General features: G+C 37.5%; 1 protein-coding gene across 2 annotated transcripts in view; it reads right to left on the bottom strand.

Moving 5' to 3' along the window:
* The window catches only part of LOC115511098 (von Willebrand factor A domain-containing protein 8), a 289504-nt gene that overhangs the window by 205163 nt on the left and 57940 nt on the right, over nt 1-26401 (bottom strand). For both annotated transcript variants that reach the window (XM_030311601.1, XM_030311610.1), the window contains exons 8-12: nt 25763-25931; nt 23629-23706; nt 15830-15945; nt 7175-7281; nt 4030-4136 (exon numbers count right to left, since the gene is read on the bottom strand). In XM_030311601.1, coding sequence (XP_030167461.1) covers nt 4030-4136; nt 7175-7281; nt 15830-15945; nt 23629-23706; nt 25763-25931 — 577 coding nt within the window. The remainder of the gene's footprint in view (nt 1-4029; nt 4137-7174; nt 7282-15829; nt 15946-23628; nt 23707-25762; nt 25932-26401) is intronic.

Raw genomic sequence — 26401 nt, 5'->3', positions numbered from 1 at the left:
TTTTTTAATGAAATTTATTGTCAAATTGGTTTCCATACAACACGCAGTGCTCATCCCAACAGGTGCCCTCCTCAATGCCCATCACCCACTTTCCCCTCCCTCCCACCCCTCTTCCCCCATCAACCCTCAGTTTATTCTCAGTTTTTAAGTCTCTTATGATTTGGCTCCCTCCCTAACTTTATTGTTGTTCTTGTCATACAGAGAAAGACAAATACCATATGTTTTCACTCTTATGTGGATCCTGAAAAACTTAACAGAAGACCATGGGGGAGGGGAAGGAAAAAAAAAGTCACTTCTTTTTTTAAAATTCCTTAAATGACTCCTAATACCTTTGAAACAAAGGTTCATTCTTCCCTCCTCCCTCCCTCTTTTTTTCTTTGCTAAAGGCTATTTATTTATTTATTTATGTGTGATATAGTCGACATTATGTTAAATTAGTTTCAGGTGGTACAACATAGTGATTCAACATTTGTATACATCATGAAATGATCACCACCATCTGTCACACTGCAAAGTTAATATAATATTATTGATTATATTCCCCCATGCCGTACATTACATCCTCATGACTTATTTATTTTATAACTGGAAGTCTGTACTTAACTCCTTTCACCAATGTAGCCACTCCCCTCAACCGCCCTCCCCTTCTCAACTTCTTGATTTAGTCTTGGCCTCCTCTCCTGTCACTCTCCTCCCACATTATATTCAGCCAAAAATTTAGAATAATTTTCTCTTTTCTCTTCTGTTTACTTTTCCACCAGGCTTATGTGCTCCCTGAGGGAGAATCTTGGCTTTCATCTCACACAGAGTTCCATTGACTCTACCTACTGCCTAAAGAGCCCTGCTATTTGTCCTCTCCACTCTATCCCCACTGTCACCCTCTTCGTTCAGATCCTTCATAAGGACCTGACTATTGTACCTGGACTATTGCAACAGCCCCCTAACAAGTCTCTCTCTGTCTTCATTCCAACACATGGACAACATTAAAGAGTGAATGCAAAGTTAGCTAGTGGAAATGTGCCTAACATCTTCCAATGGCTTCCTCACTTCTTACGAATAGCATCCAGATTCCTTAACTAGAAAGCCAAAATGATTTGACCCTTTTCTAACTCATCAGCCGCATCGCCTGTCACTCTTCTGTTTGCAACCTCAGCTCTGTGCCAGTGATAATTAATTATATGTAGTTTCCTAACTACACATAGCTAAGTCACATAGCTAAGTCTCTGCAAATGTTAGTCTCTCTGCCTGAGAGAGTCTCTCAACTTTGCCGGGTTCACATCATTTTCCATGATGTATTTTCATTTCTATGAAAATATATGACTCTCGTCACAGCAGCAACTCTTCCAATTTTCAAATGTCTTTGGAAAGAATTTAAAAGTTTACAATGCCTTAGTAAATCCCTTAGTTTCAGGGAACTTGGGTGGCTCAATCTGGGACCATCATCTCATCGATGCTACCATAGTAACCTGTGTGCACTTTCGTCACACTATCCAGTAATCATGTGTCCTTTCTTTTCTTTCTCTGCTGATGGACCTAGGCAATTGGGCCCTGGAGCTACCTATGTGTAGCTGCGTATGTGTGGGTAGTTTAATATCTTTATCCAAATACCTTAAACAAGGCTTGACACATGGTAGATATTTTAAACATTTTTTCAGATCTAAAGTTCCTTAGGTTTAAGAGGCTATTATTTTCCTTTCCTCCAATTTCTCCTTACTACTGGAAGCGTAACATTTCTTAATGACCCATTTAATAAAATAATACTCCTGATTATGAACATTCAAAATCTTACTCTTTCTTTATTAATCCACTCAACACATATTTACTCAGCATTCCCGATGTGCTGGGCACATGATATTTGGTGATGATTCAAACTAAAGAAAACATAGACTTTACTTCAGTGGTATAGAGACCATATTTAAAAAATCAATTTCAGGGGCACCTGGGTGGCTCAGTGGGTTCAACGTCCAACTCTTGGTTTCAGCTCAGGTTATGATCTCGTGGTTTTGTGAGTTTGAGCCCGGCATCGGGCGCCATGATGGCAGCGTGGAGCCTGCTTGTGATTCTCTCTCTTCCCCTCTCCCTCTCTGCCCCTTCCCCAGGTACACTGTCTCTGCCTCTCTCAAAATAAATAAATAAACTTTAAAAAAATCAATTTCAATACAATGTGGCAAAGGGACCTCAGGGCATAGAATAGAATGGTATAGAAGCCCCTAAATATTTAAGAGACAGTGGAGATTACTGCTTCAAAATGAAGTACAGCATAAAAGGAAGCAACATATGCAACAAAAGCAAATTTGATCAAAAGCCATGGTTCCTTGAATTGATACAGCTAAAATTTTTCGTTAATGGTTAATTCACAATGCTTTATGAAGAAAAGGTACATTTGGAGACAGGCTGCAGAAAATCCCTCAGGGCCACTGTGTAAAGTTCATAGCAGCCCTGTGGTCCTCAAAAGTCTGTGTCACAAACACCATGGCAACAGACAGTGTTCAAGGGCACAATGGCCCTCCCTGTTACTGAATTTTCTACATTCTTAAACGCTAGGAAGTCTTTTCAACCTTTGCTACCATGGACTTTTTCAAATTGTCACTTATAAGATTTCCTGATTCGTTTTTCTTTATTCCTCTTGACTACATGAACAGAGTACATTACTATCAATGCTTGGGAACAGTGTATTTTCTTTACAACCATATTTCTGTCTTTCTTGATAGGCAAGATTCTTTTCCTTCTGTATCCTAAAAGTAACTTTCTTGTCTGCATATTTGTCTACTGCTTGTGTAAGAGCATTAATGCTTCAGAAGAAAAATCAGACCTATGTTATTAGTGGGCCATAGAACGAATACAAAATAAATTCAGGTTATGCTTTTGCCTTTGTCATAGATAGTAATTACAGTTTTGACAGATTTCAAAATATTTAATCAAGATTTTTATTGAGGAAGAAAAATTTTCCCAGATACCTTCTGCATTGTTAATATCATCTAGGGATATAAATTATGGTACTAACTGAACAACAAATATGGGAAATGGCAGCAAAAAAACTTTTAATTTTTCTAACTCCTTAATATAGTAAAAACAGCAAGTAGAAGTTCTTCTAACATAATGTAAGGTTATTATTTACATGCAGATTAGGGACAAATTATTAGAGAAAAATTTAAATATATAACCACTTGACATAAAATCTGGAAAAGGAAAATCTCCTTTTATAATATGGGTAATTTTCTCTGGAAAACATTCTTATTAAAGTGAATGTCTACACTAAAGCTTTCTGGGTATACACTTATTTGGGGGCTTAGTGGAAGGTCTGTAATTATTGATTAGTTTACAAGTGAGAAATTATCTACCTTTCTCCCTTAAAAAAAAAAGGAAAAGAATAGGAAAATATTAGGACTTTTCAGGGAAAGGAAAGGAATATGAGAAAAAGAATACATAGAACACATCCTCTTTGAACTGTTGAGATAATTTAACTGACAGGAAAGCAAAGGAGAGGATGAGTATTAGTTCCTTTTGTTCTTAATTTCATGATACATTCATTTTATTTACTTGGAGTATAGTGCATGTGCACATAGAAAACATATGATTCTCGTCACAGCAGCAACTCTTCCAATTTTCAAGTGTCTTTGGAATGAATTGAAAAGTTTACAATGCCTTAGTAAAAGATGTTCCGGGGCACTTGGGTAGCTCAGTCAGTTGGGCATCCGACTTCAGCTCAGGTCATCTCATGGCTTGTGGGTTCGAGCCCTGCGTTGGGCTCTGTGCTAACAGCTCGGAGCCTGGAGCCTGCTTTGGATTTTGTGTCTCCCTCTCTCTCTCTGTCCCTACCCCACTAATGCTCTGTCTCTCTCTCTCTCTCTCTCTCTCTCTTAAAAATAAATAAACATTAAAATTAAAAAAAAAAGTTTCAACATCTCATTTTGCATCATGTGAATTGAACTTGGCAAATTATAAAACTAATTAAATATCAGCTTCACTGTGGAGTTGATTACCACAATGTAAGAGGTGTTATCCATAAACGCAAAGCAGTGATCTTACCTGAATGTTGTCATAGAACAGAACATCAGGCACTTTCATTCTCTCCCGGGCATTATAGATCGGTGCAGTAACAGCTCCAATCCTCAGAGATCCAGAAGCTACTTCACCTAAACATTTCCCACAGGATAGAGGATTACTCGTAGCACTGTCCTCAGAGAAACCAAGTCCAATGTGACATAATGCAATACAGCATCTTTAACATCTTGTGGGCTCATTAAGGACTTCTAAATTAACATCTAAATGAAGTAAGCTTGAAGGTGGTAATAAAACACCAAAGCTCTACATAAAATGTTTAAAATGTTGCAAAATATAATAAAACTTATTTAAAATAAAGTATGTAGCAAACAGCATATAGACACAATTACAGAAGAACTGCTCCCCCACCAGAACTCAGTCAAGCCGCCTTCATAAGCTTCTTTTATCAGAGACTATCACATAAACAAGGCTGAATACACGTTCAAAAGCTCTGAAGTACTTTGAATATTTGGGAACCCACCCTTTGAAAAAACTCCAAATGAGAATTGCCTAGAGTTTTAGTAAAAAATATTGATTAACCAACCTTCCCACCCAAGACCTCTCAAATTACTATTTTCCGGGATGGTCCAGGAGATCTGTATTTTCAAGAAAGAACCCCATGTGTCACACTGTTATTCCGTGATAATTACTATTTTATTGTCTTCTGTTTTCTTTATATAGTTGGTCTGGAATAGAATATGAGCTCCTTAAAACTAAATAATAAATTTGAAGTCACGGAACACATCTCATATGTATTTCTATAGTAAAGAGATATACATGTTCACTGCCTAACATATTCCAAGGTTACCAATCATAACATTAATAGTGGTAGTTGTTAAAGTAACATCGATGATCACAACAGAAGCCATAATTTATTGAGGACCTTCTAGAAGCTTCAATGCTTTCTCATATAATTTCATGTAATTCTCTTAACAATGACACAAGAATTATGAGGAAGCTAAGGACATATATTAAGTAATTTGCTTAAAGCCACCCAGCTAACATGGGTAGAGCTAAAAATAGAACTAAGTATAATGTTCTTTCTGCCGAGTGGGGTACGTTTACTCCTTTGACTCCAAATAATATTCCATCCTGTGGAAATACTGGAGCAAGCGGACAGATAATTACAATGCCTAAACAACTGACCTGTCTTCTCCCTGACCCCGCCCCACTTCAAATAAGAAAACTGCTCTTTTGTGCTAAAGCATTTTGAAAGACCAGGGAGGGGGGTGGAGGGAAAGCAACATTTGTGTTTTGCAGTGCTGTGAACTATTTTGAGCTAAAAATAATGAAACTGTCACCCTGTTTAATCAAGTGCTGAGTGCCACACGTTTGCCAAAGCAAAGTAGACCTCTCTCTCCAATAGATCCTTGACATTTCCCTTTTATTTACAAGTTCTATAGAGAAGAACGATGAGCTGTCATGCTGAGAATCTATTGTTTATTTACTACCATCAGGTCTCTGAAACAGACCCAATATAAAACTGTACAGAGAAAGACCAGAATTGTGGCAGTGACTTAACTGTATACTTTTATGTTGAGATGACAAATACAATTTCAGAATCAAGTAGCATCTGATACTATCTATGGTTTAGTTAATGGAACACATCTGTTCAGTTTGGTTTTGGGCTTTAGAACAATGTAATTCACCCAACTCAAGTTGGTTGTTAAAATTTGAAGCTTGAAAAGGGAAATGCGCTCAGAGAATGGTCATACTTATACTTCCTAGGAGAAAGGTGGCTAGCTGTGTCTGCTAAGAAATCTCATAGGATGGCATTATTTGGGTCCATTTGTCAAGGTCCTCAGCCTCGTAGACTCAAAACCTGATTTTGTCATGTCAACTGCCAACAAACCTAACTCCCAGGAGAATATTATTAAACACACATATTCTGATCTATACATAAATTCTGATATAGAAAATAAGAATTGAAAATACTACAACACAATGAAAACTGCAACTTTCCTATGGACCACAGGGTACACTCGTTGCCATTGCAGCATATTATTCAGAGGGGGAGACCTACACGGAAAGCCAAATCCTCGTCAGAAGGTTATTCGGTGAACTTGTCCTTTGAACAAGGAGAGTACATTAAATGAATTCTCCTCAAGAGAGATGACATCAAAGATAAATGGAACCATATGAGTCAAAAGTCTTTTAGGTTTCTTATCCCCTACGCAAGGCACAGATGGGAACTGCTGACACTGACCTGGTACCAAGACTGAACAAGAATCTACAGTCAGAACGACACGGGCTTTCTTTTTATATGTTAACAGGTTTAGTCAAGTAACATATGAGTCTCCAGGCCCCAGAGTTATTCCATCTCCTTGAGGTGGCTGGGCCTATCTGTGCCCAGATCCATTGGTATGTGGAGTTTATAATTTTACTCTAAAAAAGTCATCTCATTTCTTCAACACCAAATTCCTGTCTCGGTGTAGCCCCAACTATTAAAAGCATCTATTACAAAGAGAGTCACAATAAGCCCTCATTAGACAGTCGTCACACGGATTTTTCATACAACAGGTAATTACCTCAAAACATAGAGAACCTTTCGTTGTGTTTTATTTGAAGAACAGGGAACATTTATAGAAAGGGGTAAACCTCCCTAAAATTATACTTAAATGGTTATCCAGAAGAAGAGAATCACAAAAGACAATAAGGGTGGAAATGGAAAGATAAGAAGGCATGAAATGGTACTCTGAATATTATTTTAGTCTACATCAAACTAGAACAGTTTCCCAAATATATCCTGCAGGGCACCACTGGTCCTCAAAATGTAAATGTTGTGCAAAGGAAACAGAATTCTAGATTCTACGGTGAAATACATTTGGAAAAAAAGGTAAAACAAAATCACGTAAGTTTATTTATGGCAGGGATTCTCAGGGCCTTGAACAGGTTTGTCTCAATTGTGACGGAAGGACCAGTATCTGGTATGCATTGAAACAAAGGAAATATTCTAAGATCTAAGTTGTATGTGGGTTTCAATTTTTTTTTTAAAGGAAAGATTCATTTCTTCAACCCAATGCGTAAAACAAAGTAGATGGAAAACAAAACCATTTTTTATTGAAATTAAAACAATAATACAAATATCTGATAATTACTATTTCACTTAAGAAACAAATCTAATACTTACACTTATAATCCTCCAATTCTGGTTCCTGATTATTATCAGTATTTATTTCTATTGCAGCATCTGCCAGGTTTTTTTCTAATGCTGACCTTGCAAGGCTTGGTAAGAACCTGGTGGATGGGGGGAGGGGGTGGGGAAGGATATAATGTAAAGTCAAAGGTTTCTGTGATTCCTAAATATCTTTTGGCACGTACCCACGCAAACTCTTTCTCTCCTCCCTCTCTATCTCAATATAACCATTTATGGAGTGTCAGTCTTGCTCTGTGAAACCCATGAAAAATTTTGGAATATAAATTTCAAGCACCTGTGAAGATGAAGTATGTTTGTTGAACTCCTTTAATAAGTAAAATTTATATGTAATTAGCAGTATTCATTTATATACAGTATTTTATAGGACAAGACTTAAAATAATTTACTTCTTAAAATGGATTTAGTGTGCCTCATAAATCTTGTTTAACTGTTTAACTGGATTATCAAATTTTCTTAAATAGATAAAATAATGCTTTAACCTGCTCCAACCTGGCAATCAGAAATTCAAATTAGTGGAAGCGGATTAATGATGTTTACTTTCTAACACAAATTACTCAATTTAGGGTTACCCAACTTGGTCTTTCCTTCCGTTTAAAAAAAATACACCTGCTTGTCTATTCTATATGAATGTTGTCAAAATAATAATCTGGTGAGTGACAGAGGCATTCTTCATCTACAGGTAGATTGTACGAACATCATGAGCTTGGATGATGAAAATGGAGTTTCCCAGCCACACAAATAAAGTTATATCTGGAACTTATGATCCCAAGTGAGCCCACAGAAATCATTTTTAACCCATTACCTGTGTTATCCTACTATAAGCTAACCACTGTGTGCCACGATATTCCAAATAAACATACTAAGAACATAACACTTCTAATTTAGGCTTTCCATAGCTCTAAATCCTTGGTGGTGGTTCCCACAGCCTTGAGTGTGCGCTCGAATAAAAGAGATGTTGGTGTGAGTGAGAAGGCAAATGAATGAGCGTGTGAAGAACTGATAGATTTCCTGACCCTGTGATATAATCCACATATCTGACACTATCTCCCACCTACTGCATCATTTTGGTTCCAGGCTATGATAGGGGGATTTCTATAACTCTAGGTCAGTAGCTCATTGGTTCAGCATCAAGTAGGACTTACTGTTGCTCACCTCTGACCTTTCATCACCGTTCTTAGACTGTGTCCAAAACCAAGGCCTCACCTTCTCTCTCAGACCCAATAACTGGGCTTTTATCTTGTTTCCTGAGCCCTTATCTTGGCACCATGCCCCCCTTTCCTCTCTCCTCTACACCACAAACTGGAGTCTGGCCTGGTAACATTAGGCCCTGCAGCTCCATCTCCATTACTTCCTGTCAGACCATCGTGATTGACAATAACCACTTGCAAGCTGAGACTCCATCACTATCCCCCAAAACCCCTTTCATCTATACAGTCTGCCGTCGACACATTCTCCTTTGCCCCTGTACTGAAACATTTCTAGATTGCCCTCCAAAGCCTGTAGAGAACTGCAAAAGGTATGCATGTCTCCCTTCCAATAGCAGTGGCAGGCATTGCTTGCCAATGTGATACTCTTTTCTACTGAGCTTGAACATGTTTCCGAACTGTTTTCAACCTCACACCCAGATACAACTACCAAATAATCAGAGGTAGTATGGAAGTTGAAAATATCCCACTTCTAGAACCTACATTTTAAAAGACACTGGCTCAGGGCGCCTGGATGGCTCAGTCGTTAAGTGTCAGACTCTTGGTTTCGGCTTTCATGAACTCACAGTTTGAGTTCAAGCCCTGTACCAGGCTCTGTGCTGACAGCATGGACCTGCTTGGGATTCTCTCTCCCCCTCTTTCCCTGCCCCTCCCCCTCTTGTGCGGTCTCTGTCTCTCTCAAAATAAATAAATAAATGTAAAAAAAAAAAGATACTGGCTCATCCCACAAATGAAGAAAATAAAGTGTGTCAGGTTGTATTAGGTCAACCTTAATTTTTTCTAGGTTTCAATTTTTTTCTAGTTAACGGCTTCTTTTCCTATTGCTCACTGATATTTTCTACTTGCTGTTTCCTCTCCTTCTGTGGGCTTTCACAGAATAAGTGAGTGAATGAATGAAACATCACTCTTTCTGTCCTACTTCCCTATAACAAAAACAAACACATACTCTGCTGTAAAGTTTTCAAGGGTATTTATCACTATTAGGAGCACCATAATGCCTTTTTAAAATCATTATTGTCATTAGCTTCATTTACTATCAGTAAAAATAGAATTGGAAAGTCTCCAGTCTCTACGGTCTTGGTTGAACAAAAAACTAAAGAAATATTCAACCACATTCTAGGAAACAAAAACAGAGGTAGTTTCCCTAGGCTAACTGAAAGTGAGATACAATCTTTGGATTAAGGAGTAAGATAGGGTTTCTCAGGATGGTAGTATGAGAAGCTAGAGTAAGGACAGGGATGTTCCCAAATTACCAGGGCAGGAAAGAGAGGTATTACTATTAGTAGTAAGAGTGGGAGAAAAAGACTGTGGGGGTCAGGGGCTATCAGGTAGACTGCGATTTCTATTTAGAGTGTGTAATTAACTAATTGATACCTGTGATTTTAATCTTAAGTTTATAAACAGCACTTGAATATTTAAAGTAACTTATGGCTCATTCTATTTATAAAGTTAGTTCATTATCTTTGTGAGTTATTTACTTTTCTGGAAAGGTTTTGTTTGTCAATTAAGCTATCTGAAGTACTTAAAAGGAAATAGCATACATAAAATTTATCGACAAATTTCAAATATTTGAAGACAGTTAATTTAGCCAAGATATTTGGAAGATAAATGGAACCAAACATTTTTCAAAGGCCTATAAAAATAATTCATATCTGCTAGGCTTATAAGAGTAAGTTGAATAACAGAAACCATAAAGAATATCTAGATTTTTGAAATTATACCCTTAAAACACTGAACAGCAATTGTAAAGCCAGAAATAAATCGCTAGTCTCTCCAGAAAGAAAAATAATTTTTCAGAACAACAAAAAATACACATCAGCGATAATCCTTATAATCATTTAACACTGTGTATGATTAGTTCTATCAGGCTTAATGATTTTTTAAAAATTAATTGGTTAATAATGTAAAAAGAGTGGAAATTTTATATAGATGTCATTCATTTTATGTTACAGGGAATTCTTGAAAAATATTGCCTGTAAACTGAGTTTTTGGTGACTGGGAAAATTTCCTCATTACCTCCATGTCAGAGACTGTTAATCTTCATTTCTAATTCTTATAGCTCTGCCTAAAGTTTCTATGCTAAAGGATCATTACCCCAAGATTTTCTATAAGCAGATAATGTAATGGAATACAAAATACTTGCATGGAGTAAAACCCTTGTTATAGGAACTTCTAATTAACTCTTCCACAATAAAAGAACTTTTAAAATGTAAAATACCTAATAACTTCCTAATCTTCTAAAGTTTCTTTCCTTTGGCTTCTTAGGTTTTCAACTATCCAGAAAATTAAATATACATCTAGCTCCAAGACTTGGTGTACATATTATAGGATATGAGGATAAGGCACTTAGCGAACCATTCCCTCAGATGAAGAAATGTTCCAGTCTGAACTCAACTGCCACACACAAGTAAATAAAAAAAATTTTTTTTTAAGTTTATTTATTTTGAGAAACAGAGAGAATGCAAGCATGGGAGGGGCAGAGAGAGAGGGAGAGAAAGAAAATTCCAAGCAGGCTCCATGCTTGTGAGGAGCCCAACATGGGGCTCAATCTCACAACCTGAGCCAAAATCAACAGTCAGACACTTAACTGACTGGGCCACCCAGGCACCCCCAAATAAATGAAAAGTATTTTAACAATTCAATTAACAGGATTTTTTTTAATGTTTATTTATTTTTGAGAGAGAGAGATAGACAGATCGTGAGTGAGTAAGGAGCTGAGAGAGATGGAGACACAGAATCTGAAACAGGCTCCAGGCTCTGAGCTGTCAGCACAGAGCCTGACGCGGGGCTCGAACTCACAAGCTGTGAGATCATGACCTGAGCTGAAGTTGGTCACTCAACCAACTGAGCCACCCAGGCACCCCAAAATTAACAAGATTTTTAAAAGCCAAGTTAATACTTAATAAATTTAATGTTTAACAAATTTAAACTAGAGAATTTCTTTGGATTGTGTCTGCTAAATAATAGATTTCATTAATATAAATTATGTCCACTTTTTAAAAAAAAAATGTTTATTTATTTTATTTTTGAGAGACAGAGACATAGCCTGAGTGGGGGAGGGGCAGAGAGAGCGGGAGACACAGAATCTGAAGCAGGCTCCAGGCTCTGAGCTGTCAGCACAGAGCCCGACATGGGGCTCGAACTCATGAACTATGAGATCGTGACCTGAGCTAAAGTCAGATGCTTAACTGACTGAGCCACCCAGGTGCCCCACATTATGTCAACTTTTAAAAATTTTTTGGGGGGGTGCCTGGGTGGCTCAGTTGGTTGAGCGTCCGACTTCAGCTCAGGTCATGATCTCACGGTCTGTGAGTTCAAGCCCCGTATCTAGCTCTGTGCTGACAGCTCAGAGCCTGGAGACTGCTTCAGATTCTGTGTCTCCCTCTTTCTCTGCCCCTTCCCTGCTCATGCTCTATCTCTCTCTCTGTCTCAAAAATAAATAAAAATATTAAAAAAAATTTTTTTTTTTTGCGAAACTCAATTTCTTTTCAGTGCTTCAGTATGGAATGAGGTCACTAAAAAAAGGAAAAAACTTTATGTGCCCATAATTTTTTTTTCCTTCCTGCAATTGTGCTATCTTGAATAGAAGGTTAGTAAAAAAGGCTTTTGAGTTTGTAGCCTTGCTAAAGTCAACAGATAATGAATAAACAAGATAGCTGTTTTACTTTTTTGCAAAGTGTCATAGGGTGGTGACAAAGAGAGTTTTATTGTGGTCAGGTGATAACACTGGAAAAATTAGTTGACTATTTAATTCAGTAAAATATTTATGAGTGTTAAAAGTAAGTAATTTTAAGTTTTTGAATTTTTTTAACTATGAAATATTACAAGCATATAGAAAGTTACAGAGGATATTAAATAGTCTATTAATCTCTTTTCATCTCTGGAGGTAATTCTCACGCTGAAAGTGTTATGTATCTCTCCTGTCCACATTTTTATTTTGCTATATTAGTATGAATAAAACTATATTACATTTTTGTCACATTTAGCATTTTTATACATGGCAACATATCCCAAATTTCCTCTTGCAAACTGCCCATTTTCTGCTTGATATTACAGACAGATCTACTTCATTTTAACTAATGTGTACTATCTCATTATGTGAATATGTCAATTTATATATTCATTCCCTACTGATGGATAGATGGGTTGTTTCCAATTTTTCACTGTTACAAACAATGATGCAGTGAACATTCTTACATATGCCTCCTTATACATTCATTTAAGTCTTTCTCTGAGGTGATATCAAGAAAAAGAATTGCCAAATCATAGAGTATTAATATACTTAAGTATAAAGATAATGTGAGGTAACTCTAAAGTGAGGAGACTTCCATCCCAACAGCTTTAATAGAATTCCATTTTCTTCTATTGACAAAAAATGTTAATTTTTACAGGTAAAAATTATAAAAGTATGAAATGATAGCTGATTATTGTTTTAAAATCTCATTTCCCCAATTAATAATAAAGTTGAACATCTTTTCAAATATTTATTGGTCATCTGAATTAACTTCTGTGCATGTCTATTCATCCTTTGCCCATTTACGGTTGATTCTTTCATCTCATTAATTTGGATACTTTATAGCCCCTGAATACCAATCCTTTTGTGATTATAAATTTTATCAAACATCTCTTAGTTTGTGGCTCATAACTTGTAGACTGGCTTATAGGGTTTATATCATATATACATATTTTACTTTTTTGTAAGGGATAAAATGGGTATTTTTAATTTTTAACCATTTATTGGTAAGTATGTCCATTCCCACACTGATTTATAATGCTACTTCTAATATATACTAACTTTCCACAAATATATGGGTCTGCTTCTGGGCTCCATGGTCTATTCTAATAGTCCATTTGTCTTTCCTTGTACCAATCCCATCCTGTAATAATGAATATAGCTTCATAATGGATCTTGATATATCTGATAAAGTACAACTCCTTAATCTTCCCCAAAACTTCCTTTGTTATTATTTCCATGATAATTTTGAGATCAGCTTGTCAAATTCTGTATAACCTTGGTGGAATTTGACCAAATAATAAATATATATAAGTTTGGAGTATAATAGCTTTATAATTCTGAATCTTCCTTTCCATGAATATGATATAGCTTCCCTTTTATTTAAGTCTTTATGGCTTTCAATAAAGATTTATGCTTTCCTCCATAAAAGCATTACATATCATTAGATTTGTTCTTAGGTGCTCAAAGATTTCTACTATTATTTTGAATAGGATTATTTAAAAAAAAGACTTCCTCAGTTGATTGTTAGTAGAATATAGAAAAGTCGCTGATATGGATTTATAAGTCATCTCATTAATCTCTATTTGTTCTAATGATTTATATATAGTTTCTCTTGATTTTTTTTATTTTGAAAGAGAGAGAGAGAGATTGAGAGGGGGAAGTACAGAGAGAGAGAGAGAGAGAGAGAGAGAGAGAGAGAATCCCAAGCAGGCTCCAAACTGCCAGTGTGGAGCCTGACATGGGTCTTGAACCCATGAACTATGAGATCATGACCTGAGCTGAAACTAAGAGTCGAATGCTTAACAAACTGAGCCACCCAGGTGCTCCTTTTGAATTTTTTATGTAGCCAATTAGATAATTTTGGGCAAATGCTCTGACTGAAAGGACAGTTAGGTGACATTCTTGTTCTGTTCCTAATTCTAAAGGAAATATGTGTATATCATCATAAATATGTTTGTTCTAAATTTGGGGTATATACCTTTTATCAGATTGAAGAATTTTCCTTCTCTTCATGGTTTACTAAGAATATTCCTGGTTTACTAAGAATTTGGTGTTTTTGCTTTGGTTTGTTTTTAGGTTCGGTTGTTAGGTTTCATCAAATCCTTTTTATTCATTTATTAAAATAATATTTTTTCTAATTTGTTAATATAATGAACTAAAAAACAGAATATTAAACTTCCTTCACATTCTTGAGATAATTCAAAATTGCTCATGATTTTATATACATATGTATACACATACATATATATATGTATACATGTATATATGTAATTAGTTAGAATTAGTTTGTTAGCATTTCTTTTAAAACTTTTGCACCTATTCCATGATTGTGACTTGTAATTTTCCTTTCATACATTATTCTTGTCTGGTTCAGTTACCAAAATCATACTAGATTAAAAGTGAATTGCTGTTTGTCTGTTCTTTGGAATGGTCTGTAAAATGCTTTGGATTACCAGTTTTTCAAAAAATTAAAGACACTGGAAATGAGCTTTATTTTAGCTGGATATAGCATAGAACAAATTTAAGTTGCAATGCAGTAAGTTTACTTAAACTGTAAGAAAAATTGTCCACCAAACTGAAGATTGATAGAAGGCAATTATAAATTCTCGTAAGCTGAAAATAGATTCTTTTAATTCCTTTTATATATCAAGGAATGAATGGACAATAGTCAGAACCACCATAAAAATAATTGCCAGATTATATGAAAAGAGCCTAAAAGAAAACTCTGGGCTTATTGGGTATTGTTATTAATCCTTTTTTTTATTATTATTTTAAAATAGGGGTGCCTGGTTGGCTCAGTTGGTTTGAGTGCCCAACTTCGGCTCAGGTCATGATCTTACAGATCGTGGTTTTGAGCCCTGTGTAGGGCTCTGTGCTGACAGCTCGAAGCCTGGAGCCTGCTTTGGATTCTGTGTCTCCCTCTCTCTCTGACCCTCCCCCACTCACATTCTGTCCCTCTCTATTTCTTGAAAATAAATAAAATGTTAAAAATTTTTAAATGTTTATTATTTATTTTGGGGGGGGGGGGGCAGAGAGAAAGAGGGACAGAATCCAAAGCAGCTCCAGGCTCTGAGCTGTCAGCACAGAGCCCAATGCAGGGCTCGAACCCACAAACTGTGAGATCATGACCTGAGCCCTGAGCCAAAGTCGAATGTTTAACTGACTGAGCCACCCAGGTGCCTGTTAAAAAAATTTTTTTTAAATGATTTCATGCAAGTGTGATTTTGTAAGAAAATTCTTTAAGCCAATATTTTATAATAATTTCCAAACAGGTATAAAAGTATTATTAGTATAGACTGAAAAGACATTAGTTTTGTTAAATTTAGGCAACAGAACAGTGTATCAAGCATGGAAGGTTCCAAAGCTAATTTGGGAGATGCTCAGTGTAGTGCTTAAGAACACTAGCTCAGAAGACACACAGCATTTGAATCCCAAATCCACCTTTACTTCTTCACTACTCTGACTAGAGCAAGTGACTTAGTTTTCTTATCTGTAAACTATCTCTTAAAATTGCTGTTATGTGTACGATAAAATATGTTCTAAAAACTGAACACAAGGTTGAAATAGCTACATATTCAGACAATACATTCTCCAGACCTGTGAGAACTGACTACCAATTAAACTTACGTTATCGTTTTAGCAAAGACCCAGGAGCTTGAATTCAGTGAGAAAGGGGAATATGGTTACCTGGAAAGGCAGGCTTTAGTAACTGCACTGTGAAGATTTTCATGAGGGTACTGTGACAGCCGACGAGAAATCCGCAACAGCTGTCTGGTAGATAGTGATGCTGCCAATGACTGGGCCTATCAAAAGACAAGGACAGCCTGATGACAGTCTTGTTTCTACCTGCTGAAAGTCCCTTTAGATGAGTATCACCTCATTATTCCTGATTGGACAAGGACATGATTCCTGATGGACAAGGCCAGACTTAAAACAAATATGTACTGTTAATGAATTACAAATAAAAATAAACAAAAGCCGATTTACACTTTAAAAATCCTTAAAGAGGGGCGCCTGGGTGGCTCAGTCGGTTAAGCGTCCGACTTCGGCTCAGGTCATGATCTCGCGGTCCATGGGTTTGAGCCCCGCATCGGGCTCTGTGCTGACAGCTCAGAGCCTGGAGCCTGTTTCAGATTCTGTGTCTCCCTCTTTCTCTGACCCTCCCCTGTTCATGCTCTCTCTCTGTCTCAAAAATAAATAAATGTTAAAAAAATTTTTAAAAAAATCGCTAAAGATAGGTTTTTAAAAAAAAATCTATAAAAAGTGTTTATAAGTTAAATTCGACAGAAGTGTTTTCATTGAGCTAAGTGCTGTACACACACGTTTTGGGGTTTGGGGGGGAAGAGGTTGGAGGAAGGAAAGATGTTACATAATACAGTTCACACCTGACTTACAAATAGCTTTTCTGTGCCATGAATTATTTGTTCTTTTTTTCTCCCCCCCTGCCTACACAAAGCTGCACTGTTAAGATATCCTGAAAATGCTTAGAGCTTTAAGTAAATCGATGGTTTCTAAAAGGGAGAAAAGGAAATGTGGACAGTTCAGGTTGCTGATCACAGAGCTGTCAACCAGTGTTATCACTCGGGTGGCAGCTTGCAGTTTGAAATCCTTTCCCTACACTGTCAGAATAATTTCACTTTTAAAATTAATAGAGCTGCTAGTATAGAAATCAAGACATGTGAGTACCAATAATATTTGTTGTTGATTTTGAAATTATCTTAGTGGGCAGCATAATATAAAGTTCTTAAGCTTTGGAATCAGACAAATCAGGCTCTCTCCCATGTATTAGCTTGGTGGGTTAGTTAACACCTTAAAGTCTCGGTTTCCTTATCTTTAAGTTGGCGATAATAATGCCTTTACCTTTAAGATTAAGAGGGGTTAAATATCCAAAATCTATAAAGAGCTTATCAAGCTCAACACCCCAAAAAACAATTCAATTAAAAAATGGGCAGAAGACATGAACAGACATTTTTCCAAAGAAGACATCCAGATGGCTAACAGACAATGAGATACCACCTCACACTGGTCAGAGTGGCTAAAATTAACAACATAGGAAAACAACTCTTGGGGAGGATGTGGAGAAAGGGGAACCTTGTTACACTGTTGGTGGGAATGCAAACTGGTGCAGCCACTCTGGAAAACAGTATGGAGGTTCCTCAAAAAGTTAAAAATAGAACTACTCTATGATCCAGCAATTGAACTACCAGATATCTATGCAAAGGATAAAAAAAAATACTGATTTGAAGGGATACATGAACCCCAATGTCTGTAGCAGCATTATGAACATTAGCCAAAGTATGGAGAGAATGCAAATGTCGACTGACTGATGAATAGATAAAGAAGAGGTGGTGTTTATATTCAATGGAATATTACTCAGCCATAAAAAAGAATGAAATCTTGCCATTTGCAATGCTGTGGATGGAGTTAGAAAGTATAATGTTAAGCAAAATAAGTCAGTCAGAGAAAGACAAATACCATAGGATTTTACTCATTTGTGGAATTTAAGAAACAAAACAGATGAACATGGGGGAAAAAGACAGGCAAATCATAAAACAGATTTTTAACTATAGAGAACAAACTGAGGGTTGCTGGGAGATGGGCAGGAGGATGGGTTAAAAATGAGTAATAGGTAAGTATTACAGAGGGCACTGGTTTTGATGGGCACTGGATGTTATATGTAAGTGATGAATCACTAAATTCTACACCTGAAACTAATATTACACTGTATGTTAACTAACTGGAATTAAAATAAAAACTTGAAAGAACAAAAAAGAAAGAAAAAGGACAAAAGAGAAAATTGTTCTCTTAGCAGAGGTCAGTCACATGGATGCTCAACAAATGTCACCAATTATTATTAAAAGTCAGCCTCTTCAAAATGAAGAAAATCTAACAGGAAGGTGATGTGACCTACACTTTAGTGTGAATTTAATGTATCAGATTATTATTGGATTTAGATCAGCAGCATTAGGAAACAGCAGTTTTCACTGAAAACCAGAAGAGAGAAGAACTTTTAAAGAACAGGCCAGGGTGAAATGAGGGCACATGTGAGCCCCTAAGGGAACACAGAAGAGGACTCCAAGAAGTGAACAGAGGGTTCAGGATGGATGGTGGTAGGATGCCACAATACCAGAGACACAGTTTATTTGCTTGTTTCAACATTTCACTTGAGGTGATTTCTGCATGTTCCAAGGAAGAACAAAAGGAAGTGATTCCTCTCCCTTGGGTATTTCACGGCTCCATAAGATGCTGTTATGCTAATACTAGAGTTGTATTTCAGCTACAACATGGGTTAAAGAGTCCTCTGGGGACTAGGTTGGGAGCAAGATCACCATTTACAATGTACCCTTTTTTCTATTAAAAAACACATTCGATGTCTCAAAGAACTCATTTGTAAGCAAACATTTGGTTCATCCTTGTTTTCAACAAATTTGCATTCTAGACATGGAGGCAATATTTAAATATAAGAAAGTAGGAATTGCAATTCAAAATAGCATATAATTTAATGCCAAAGCAAGTGAAGCACTTGACAACTGCTATAGGGGCTTAAAATTAAATTGTTCAAGTGGGCAGGAGAAAGGCTATGAACAAAGGCATGAAAGCAAAAGAAACAGAAATCGTGCAGACTGTGAGGAAACCAGCCCAGCTCTATCACAGGGTCTTGCTGGAGAACTTGCTCCTAAGTAACAAAGACCTGGGACTGACCCCTGGAGGAGTTTGGCTTTACCCCGAAAGGCAATAGGACTTCTTTTGTGCACAAAGTGGTAATATGATTTTAGAAAGATTAATCTGGCAGGAGCATGCAAAGTAAGTGAAGGACGGGGGGAACTGAGACAGGAAACAGAAAGCTCCTTCAATGATCTGTCTATAAAATGATGAGGTACTACAGTAAGGTCACTGGCAAAAAGGAGTAGAGAGAAGGAATCAACAACTATTTCAGAGAACTTGGCACCTGATGGATATGAGAAAGAAGGAAGAAGGGAGGATAAGGTTATTTCAGCCAGTATGATTTAAAGTATCAGAAGCCTAATATGATTCAGCAATTCCCATTCTTAACACCTGGGTCCACAAAAATTCCTATTTTCATCATGGAAAATGTATGACTAATGACTCCAACCCGAGCATTCTCATGACAAGAGTCCCAATAAACAGTACAGTAACTTCCTAGTATACAATATTCTAATCTCATCCAAGAATGACATTGAATTCAGGCTTCACATTTCATTCCAGTGATCGGTAAGGACTTTCTAATGAATTTGAAAAACACAAGCTTTCTCAGTTGATAATACCGAAATGCTTTATGATAACATCCAGTGTCAAAAAAATCAGAACAAAGCTTTATGTTGAGCCATTTAAGTGTTGAATAAAGGGTCTGGTTATTTCTTCTCTCACATTATCAATTAGAAATTGAGAATGCACTTTAATTACAAAATTCCTAACATGTTTAACGTTTATAACATTACATTTCTAAGTGAGTTTCATCTTGCAAAAAAGAATGTGAGGATATGAGCACATTCTCTTAGTTACCATGGTTATGGAGTTTAAGAGCACACTTCAAGGGTTTTTTGTATTAGCATGATTAGTACCAGTAATTCAGCTTAAAAATATGAAGGTTCTGATCAGAAATTTTTTCAAATAAATTCTCTCTTTTTCCTCTTAAAGAATTATTTCTTTTATGAAAATGTAACATTCTCTGGGAGAGAAAACTGAAGGGACAATGTGTTAATAAATTAGTAATTAGTTGATTAGTCATTTTATTCATTCATTCATCAAACATTTATTAAGTGTCTCTTATGTGCCAGGCACCAGGCTGGGAAACGGGAATAAAAGAATGAACACTGGGGCACCTGGGTGGCTCAGTCGGTAAAGTGTCCAACCTCGGCTCAGGTCATGATCTCACAGTTTGTGGGTGCGAGCCCCGCGTCGGGCTCTGTGCTGACAGCTCAGAGCCTGGAGCCTGCTTCAGATTCTGTGTCTCCCTCTCTCTCTGCCTGTCCCCCCACCCCCACTCTCGCTTTGCTCTATCTCTCAAAAATAAATAAATGTAATAAAAAAATTTTTAACTAAAAGAATGAACAAGGAGTTCAAACAGTCGTTGGGGAGATAAAAATAAACAGAGATAGAGCCACCACAGGTCTGTAAGAGAATCCTACGTCAAGTGTCATGAAAACAGACTGCAGACTGAAGTTACTTCTGCCTGAGGGGCTGAGAGAGACCTGACGGAACAAGGACCTGCGGGAGAGCAGACAGGGAGAAAGCACATTTCGGGCATCACCTGATGTGGAGGCATCTGGTTATGTGCTGGGCTCAGGAACCAGTAAGAAGAGGAGTGCGGGAGGCCTGAGGGTGCTTCAAGAGAGGCTCTAGAGAGCGAGGCTGAGGAGGGCAGCACACAGCCAAATGGAACTTGGCAGGCATGCATGTTTTAGCGGGTTGTCCTTCAGTCTGTAAGCGGAGAATTCAGCCCTTAACAGTTCAGGAAAGGCCACTCCAGAGATAACAAGGAAGAGTCACTCATTCATTTATTTAATAGATATTTGTTGAGCATCTACTACACAGTAGGCAAATTCCAGATGCTGGGGATACAGCGGGGACCACAACAAAAATCCCTGTCATCCTGGAACATAAATTTGAGTCAGGGAAAACAGACAATTTAAAAAAGTGAGTGAAACATATATTATGTCAAAGGGTTAAGCCTCAGGAGGAACTTGAAAGCCCAAAGAGAGCTGGGAATGAAAAGGGCGGAAAGCGTGATTCTAAATAGAGTGCTTCAGGTTGGCCTCTCTGAAGAGGTGACATCTGAGCAAATCCAAAAGGGGGAGGGGGCAAAGCTACAGTTATCTGGGGAAGAACAATCTAGCCAGAGGAAATGCTGAGTGGCAAGGGCCCTGAGGCAGACACTAGTGGGTTTAAGGAACAAGAAAGAGAATGGTATAGCTGAAAAGAACAAATAAGGAAGCAGAGTTGCAGATGAGGTCCCAGGAGTTATTAATAGGGGGCCTGTGACAGCTAGAAAATGCTCCCACCCCCTATACCCCAAGATACCCACATCCTAATCCCTGGAACCTGTGAATTTTACTTTATATGGCAACGCTGACTTTGTAGACCACATTAAAGACTTTGAGATGAAGAGATTATCCTGGATTATTTGGGTGGCCCCTAAATGCAATCACCCGTATCCTCATAAAAGGGAGGCTGAGAAAAATCTGACACAGACACACAAAAGAGAAGGTGATGTGAAGACGGAGGCAGAGGTTAAGATAACGAGGCCACAAGTCAAGGAATGCTGGTCACCAGCAGAACTGGAAGAGGCAAGGGACAGATTCTCCCCTTGAGCCCCTGAGGGAGTGTTGCTAATACCTTGATTTCAACTCAGTAATATGCATTCCAAACTTTTGGCATCCGGAACACTGAGAAAATAAATTTCCAGTGTTACAAACCATTTATGGTAATTTGTTAAACAGGCACAGGAAAGTAACACAGGGTCATATTAGGAATGAATTGTTGGTGATGAGGGCAGTCAAAAGGAAATAACGATATTCCAGGAGAAAGATTATGAAACCAAATACCAGGACAATTCTGATAATAGGTAAGAGAATGGATGAGACATCATGATGCTAAATTGATGAGATTTTCTTTCAGGGTAAGTGGAGATAGTGGGAAAGCAAGGAGACAGATTATTAACAAAGTCGGGGGATTAAAAAAGGAAGTAGGAATAGATTTAAAGGGGAAAGACAGTTCAGTTGTATAAGATAGGTTGAATTTACAGCAATCCCAGAGTATCCCATTGAGCAGTGAAAGAAATGAACATTTATTAAGCAGCTACCAAGAAAAGGATTCTTCACATACATTTTCATGTTTAATCATTACAACATCCTTATGAAGTAGATGGCACTTCCCATTTTACAGATGAGAACACCGAGATTCATAGAGTTAGTGACAGTCCTTGATCCTTCCAACATACACAGTGGTTTCCAATGTTTCAAGCATCAAGTCCCTTATTTTTATTCCCCATGTGCCCTGTGTATTTTTTAAGTAGGCTTCATGTCCAGTGTGGGGCTTGAACTCATGACCCTGAGATCAAGACCTGAGCTGAGATCAAGAGTGGGATGCCTAACCAGCTGACCTACCCAGGTGCCCCCTGTGCCCTGTGTTTTAAAAGGTTTTGCTTACCAAGCTGCATTTATTAAAGAATTAGTTCTCTATTTTTTGCTATTCAAATGCATGTATAGTCACCAATCGTGATTCTGATTGGCATAATATAACCAGGCTTAGGTATTAAAATTCCAGCCCAAAGCCAATAACATTTTCATTAGTCCTTTTATTCCTCTGTGGGAAAATATACAACTTGCTTTGGTCTACTTAAAATATTAACTATTGCTTGAAGACTTCAGATTAAAAACAAATAACCTTTTCATTTCACCCCAGATAGAGCATGAATTATACCGAGTGTATTGGACTTTTGACAGGGGGGAGTTTTTGTAACAGTGCAAAAATGTTTTCAACTGTGAATGCTGAAATAAACGTTAGGCAAGAAATTTTAAAAAGGGTGGGGGAACATAATATGCCACCCCAAAGTATGCCATTTTGACATGTTTATTATTTTGAATTAAAGTTACTTAAGAAACAGTCAGTATGAGAAGGACACTCTGACCCTCCTCTGTCCCCCAAAAGCAGGAAATAAATCTCCCACCTGAAAGGCACCCTCTCTGTCCCAGGAGGGTAGAGCCCATCCTTAATGCCAGAAATAGGGAACAAAGGGCTAAGATGGCAATATAAACAAACTTTGTTACTTTGTCACTAATTTACCATCCCAAGCTCAAACTTTTTGCCTTGTCAATTCTTGACAAATTTATTGTTTGTCCGAAAGGTATAAAAGCTGCCTGCTTTGGTCATTTCTTTAAGTCTAATATTTTTATAGGGCTCCCGTACATATGACATCAAATTGGGTTTTCTCCTGTTAATCTGTCTCATGTCCATTTAATCATTAGGCTGACCAAAGAACCTGGAAGGAAGGAAGGAAGGAAGGAAGGAAGGAAGGAAGGAAGGAAGGAAGGAAGGAAGGAAAGGGGAAGTTTTCTGCCCCTATACCATCCCAAGACGGAAATACAGTTAGAAACAGAGAATCAATGAGAAAAGAAAAGCTAGAAGCTGAAGAGAAATATGTTGGTGTTAACATAAGAGGTCGTACTTGAAGCCAAAGGACTAGGTGAGACCACTCAGCACAGGAGACCAGGGTAGCAGAAGTGAAACCCCTAAGAACATCAAGCACTCCTCTAGAGCTACTGGTTTTTGTACGATACCAGCCACGAGTGGCTGGAGCAAATGTTCAAACCACCAAGAGAGTGAAATATATGCACAGGGCAAAGCACAGCATAAGAGATAAAAATACCAGCTTGAAAAATAGATTTTTAAGCATTACACTCTGAGAACATAAAGCAGCAGCATGTCAACAACGAAAAATCCTATGGGAAAAAGCCCAGACTTACCGTGGGATCCTGTGTCTCTCTGAGTTTGTGTGCAAATGATAACAATCTGTCCAAAGCTTCCTGAGGTATATTTGGGACCTATTTTATGAGAGAATTGAGAAAAGAAAGAAAGAATAAGTTGGGATATCTGATCAATCAACCAGAAATTATGGCTAGTTAGCAAACAATATTAGAATTACATTTTTAGAAAGTCTCTGATGATAGGTAACATGTTTAACTCCTAGCTAAATTTGCTTATTCATTTTCTCAGAAAACACTTACACCTCTACTTTCTCTTTAACCATCAGGTAACTGAGGCGAAGCTGCCCTTTATTTACACTTCCATCACGAGGATAAAAGATGAAAGGAGTTGCTCAATTAAAAACTGGCATAAAATGTGCCCATAAAAAAACTTTCCATAATATTTCCCTGTTTGTTAGCTTCAGCATGATTTTTTAAATTCTAATTTCAGCAATTTTTTCTTACTGAAACCAAACTCCCTCATTTAATCATCATCTTGTATCTACAAAGTGACATAAGGTATCCTTGTACAAAGACTGGATGCTCAAGCTGTTCATTTTTTCAAGGGCTTTTAAACCACACACCTAAGGGGTATAATCAGTTTATCAATGAACTGTGAAGAACAATGGCCCAAATAACACACACTTGTTGCCTGAACTGTAACAATTTAGCATCCGACTCTTGATTTCAGCTCAGGTCATATACTGTGAGATCACCACATCAGTCTCTGCACTAACACTGCAGATTCTCTCATTTTCTCTCTCTCTCTCTCAAAATAAATAAAAATATCACAGAGATGTTAGAACAATGACTGGTATGATGCAACCATTTCAGAAGTAAACTGCTCAGGATTCCTTTGATGATTTTTAAGTGACTGGAACTTGAAAATTCTAAGTTCTTTTCAGTATGTACTTTATTTCATTTATTCTTTTAATCAATCCTGTGATATATCCCCAACTTTGGTTGAGTAATTTACCCAAGATCTGGGAGCTAATAAATAGCAGATTTGGCATTTAAAAGCAAGCTGTTTGGGGGCACCTGGGTTAAGTCGCTCAGTCGGTTAAGCATCTGACTTCGGCTTAGGTCATGATCTCACAGTTTGTGAGTTCGAGCCCCACATCAGGCTCTGTGCTGACAGCTCAGAGCCTGGAGCCCGCTTCAGATTCTGGATTACATGTCTCCCTCTTCTCTGCCCCTCCCCCATTTGCACTCTGTCTCTCTCTGTCAAAAATAAACATTAAAAAAGAAAAAAAAAACTTTAAAAGCAAGCTATTTGACTTGAAAGCCTATGCCCTTATTCACCATCATGCTCACAAGACCTAAAATTAATCAGCTCATTCTGGTCTTTCAGAGGGGATGGGTGCATTCATGTAAAAAGGTAATTATTCGTGATCTAGAACAACACTGCCCAGGAAGACTTTCTATGATGATGGAAATGTTCTTTACCTATGCTGTCTGACATGATAACCAGAAGCCCCGTATAGTTATTGACCACTTGAAACATGACTGAGAAACTGAACTTTTAAAATTTCTGTAATGTGGCTAAAGCTACACTGAACAGTGAAGTTCTGGAGTTCCACAAGTGTTAAGCACAATACTTGGTTCAGGCAGACATTGAAATAATGCATTATGTATACTGCAAGCCACTAGGTAACTGGTCAGGTAAGTACAGGATATATTACAGTATCAAGGGGAACAGCATTACTTTATATATTCTAAAATCTAAGGAACTAAGATATATTTGGCCTCCCTGTATAGGAACTTAAAATGATCATCTTTGGCTGATTAGAAGAGGAAAAGGAATCCAAATCTGCCTCCATATGAGGAAAGTGGAGAGCTAGCTTACATCCATGGTTCTCAAAGTGTGTTCCCCAGATCAGCAGCATCGGCATCACCTAAGAAATGCCAAGTTCTCATGTACCACCCCAGACCTAGACACTCAACAATCTGTATTTTATCAGACCCTCCATATGTTTCTGAAAAAATGCTGAAGTATGAGGACCGTTATATCAGGAAATGTGGGAGTAAATGCGAAGAAAAAGCCAGGAATGTCCAACTCTACTCCAGCAGGTGTCAGAGTGCCTTAAAAAAGGAACAGTTGAAGGCCACAGGCTAGAGCTAGCCTCACTCTTACCATTTCCTTAATCACTTGAACTTCTTCACTTTTGGCAAGTGGTTTCATATAATGGAAAAAGAACATGGTTAAGAATTCTGGTCCCAGCCATTGCTGTGTGGTGCTTCCAAAGACAGGGGGTTCTGCCAAGGCGATGATTCTGAAGGAGGGGTGGACAGGAAAAATGGATCTAAGGGGGGGGGAAAATAAAACAAACAAACATAATCATTCATATTAGAAATTAGGTCATGGGAGCTAAAGCCTAGGCAGTGATAACCCCATCATGTTGCTGTTAATATAGTCAAAGCTATTATCCAAAGAACAAGCTTTGAAAAAAATCAGGACATCCTAAGAACCTATTATTAACACAAAAAAGAATCACCTACTGTTAAAATATGTTGGATTATTTCCACTGATGGTCTCCATGCCTTGCACAAACCACCGTTTGGGATATGCTGTTACATGTCCAGCAAAATTTCTCCAAAGTCCCTCAGAACAAAATCCCCTCCAATTCACATTCATTACACAGCTTCCTTTTCTTTATTCAAAATCCCCTCAAAATCTCCTGTCTTGCAAGGAGCCCACTCTATGTAAATCGTAGAAAGACCAAGAAGTATGATCCAGGATGAGAAGGCTTTTTACAACACAGAAAATTTAAGC

The sequence above is a fragment of the Lynx canadensis genome, chromosome A1 (genome assembly GCF_007474595.2).
Source record: "Lynx canadensis isolate LIC74 chromosome A1, mLynCan4.pri.v2, whole genome shotgun sequence".
Taxonomy (NCBI): domain Eukaryota; kingdom Metazoa; phylum Chordata; class Mammalia; order Carnivora; family Felidae; genus Lynx; species Lynx canadensis.
The sequence above is the reverse complement of the archived record's forward strand: the minus strand, read 5'-3'. Positions and strand labels throughout refer to the sequence as shown.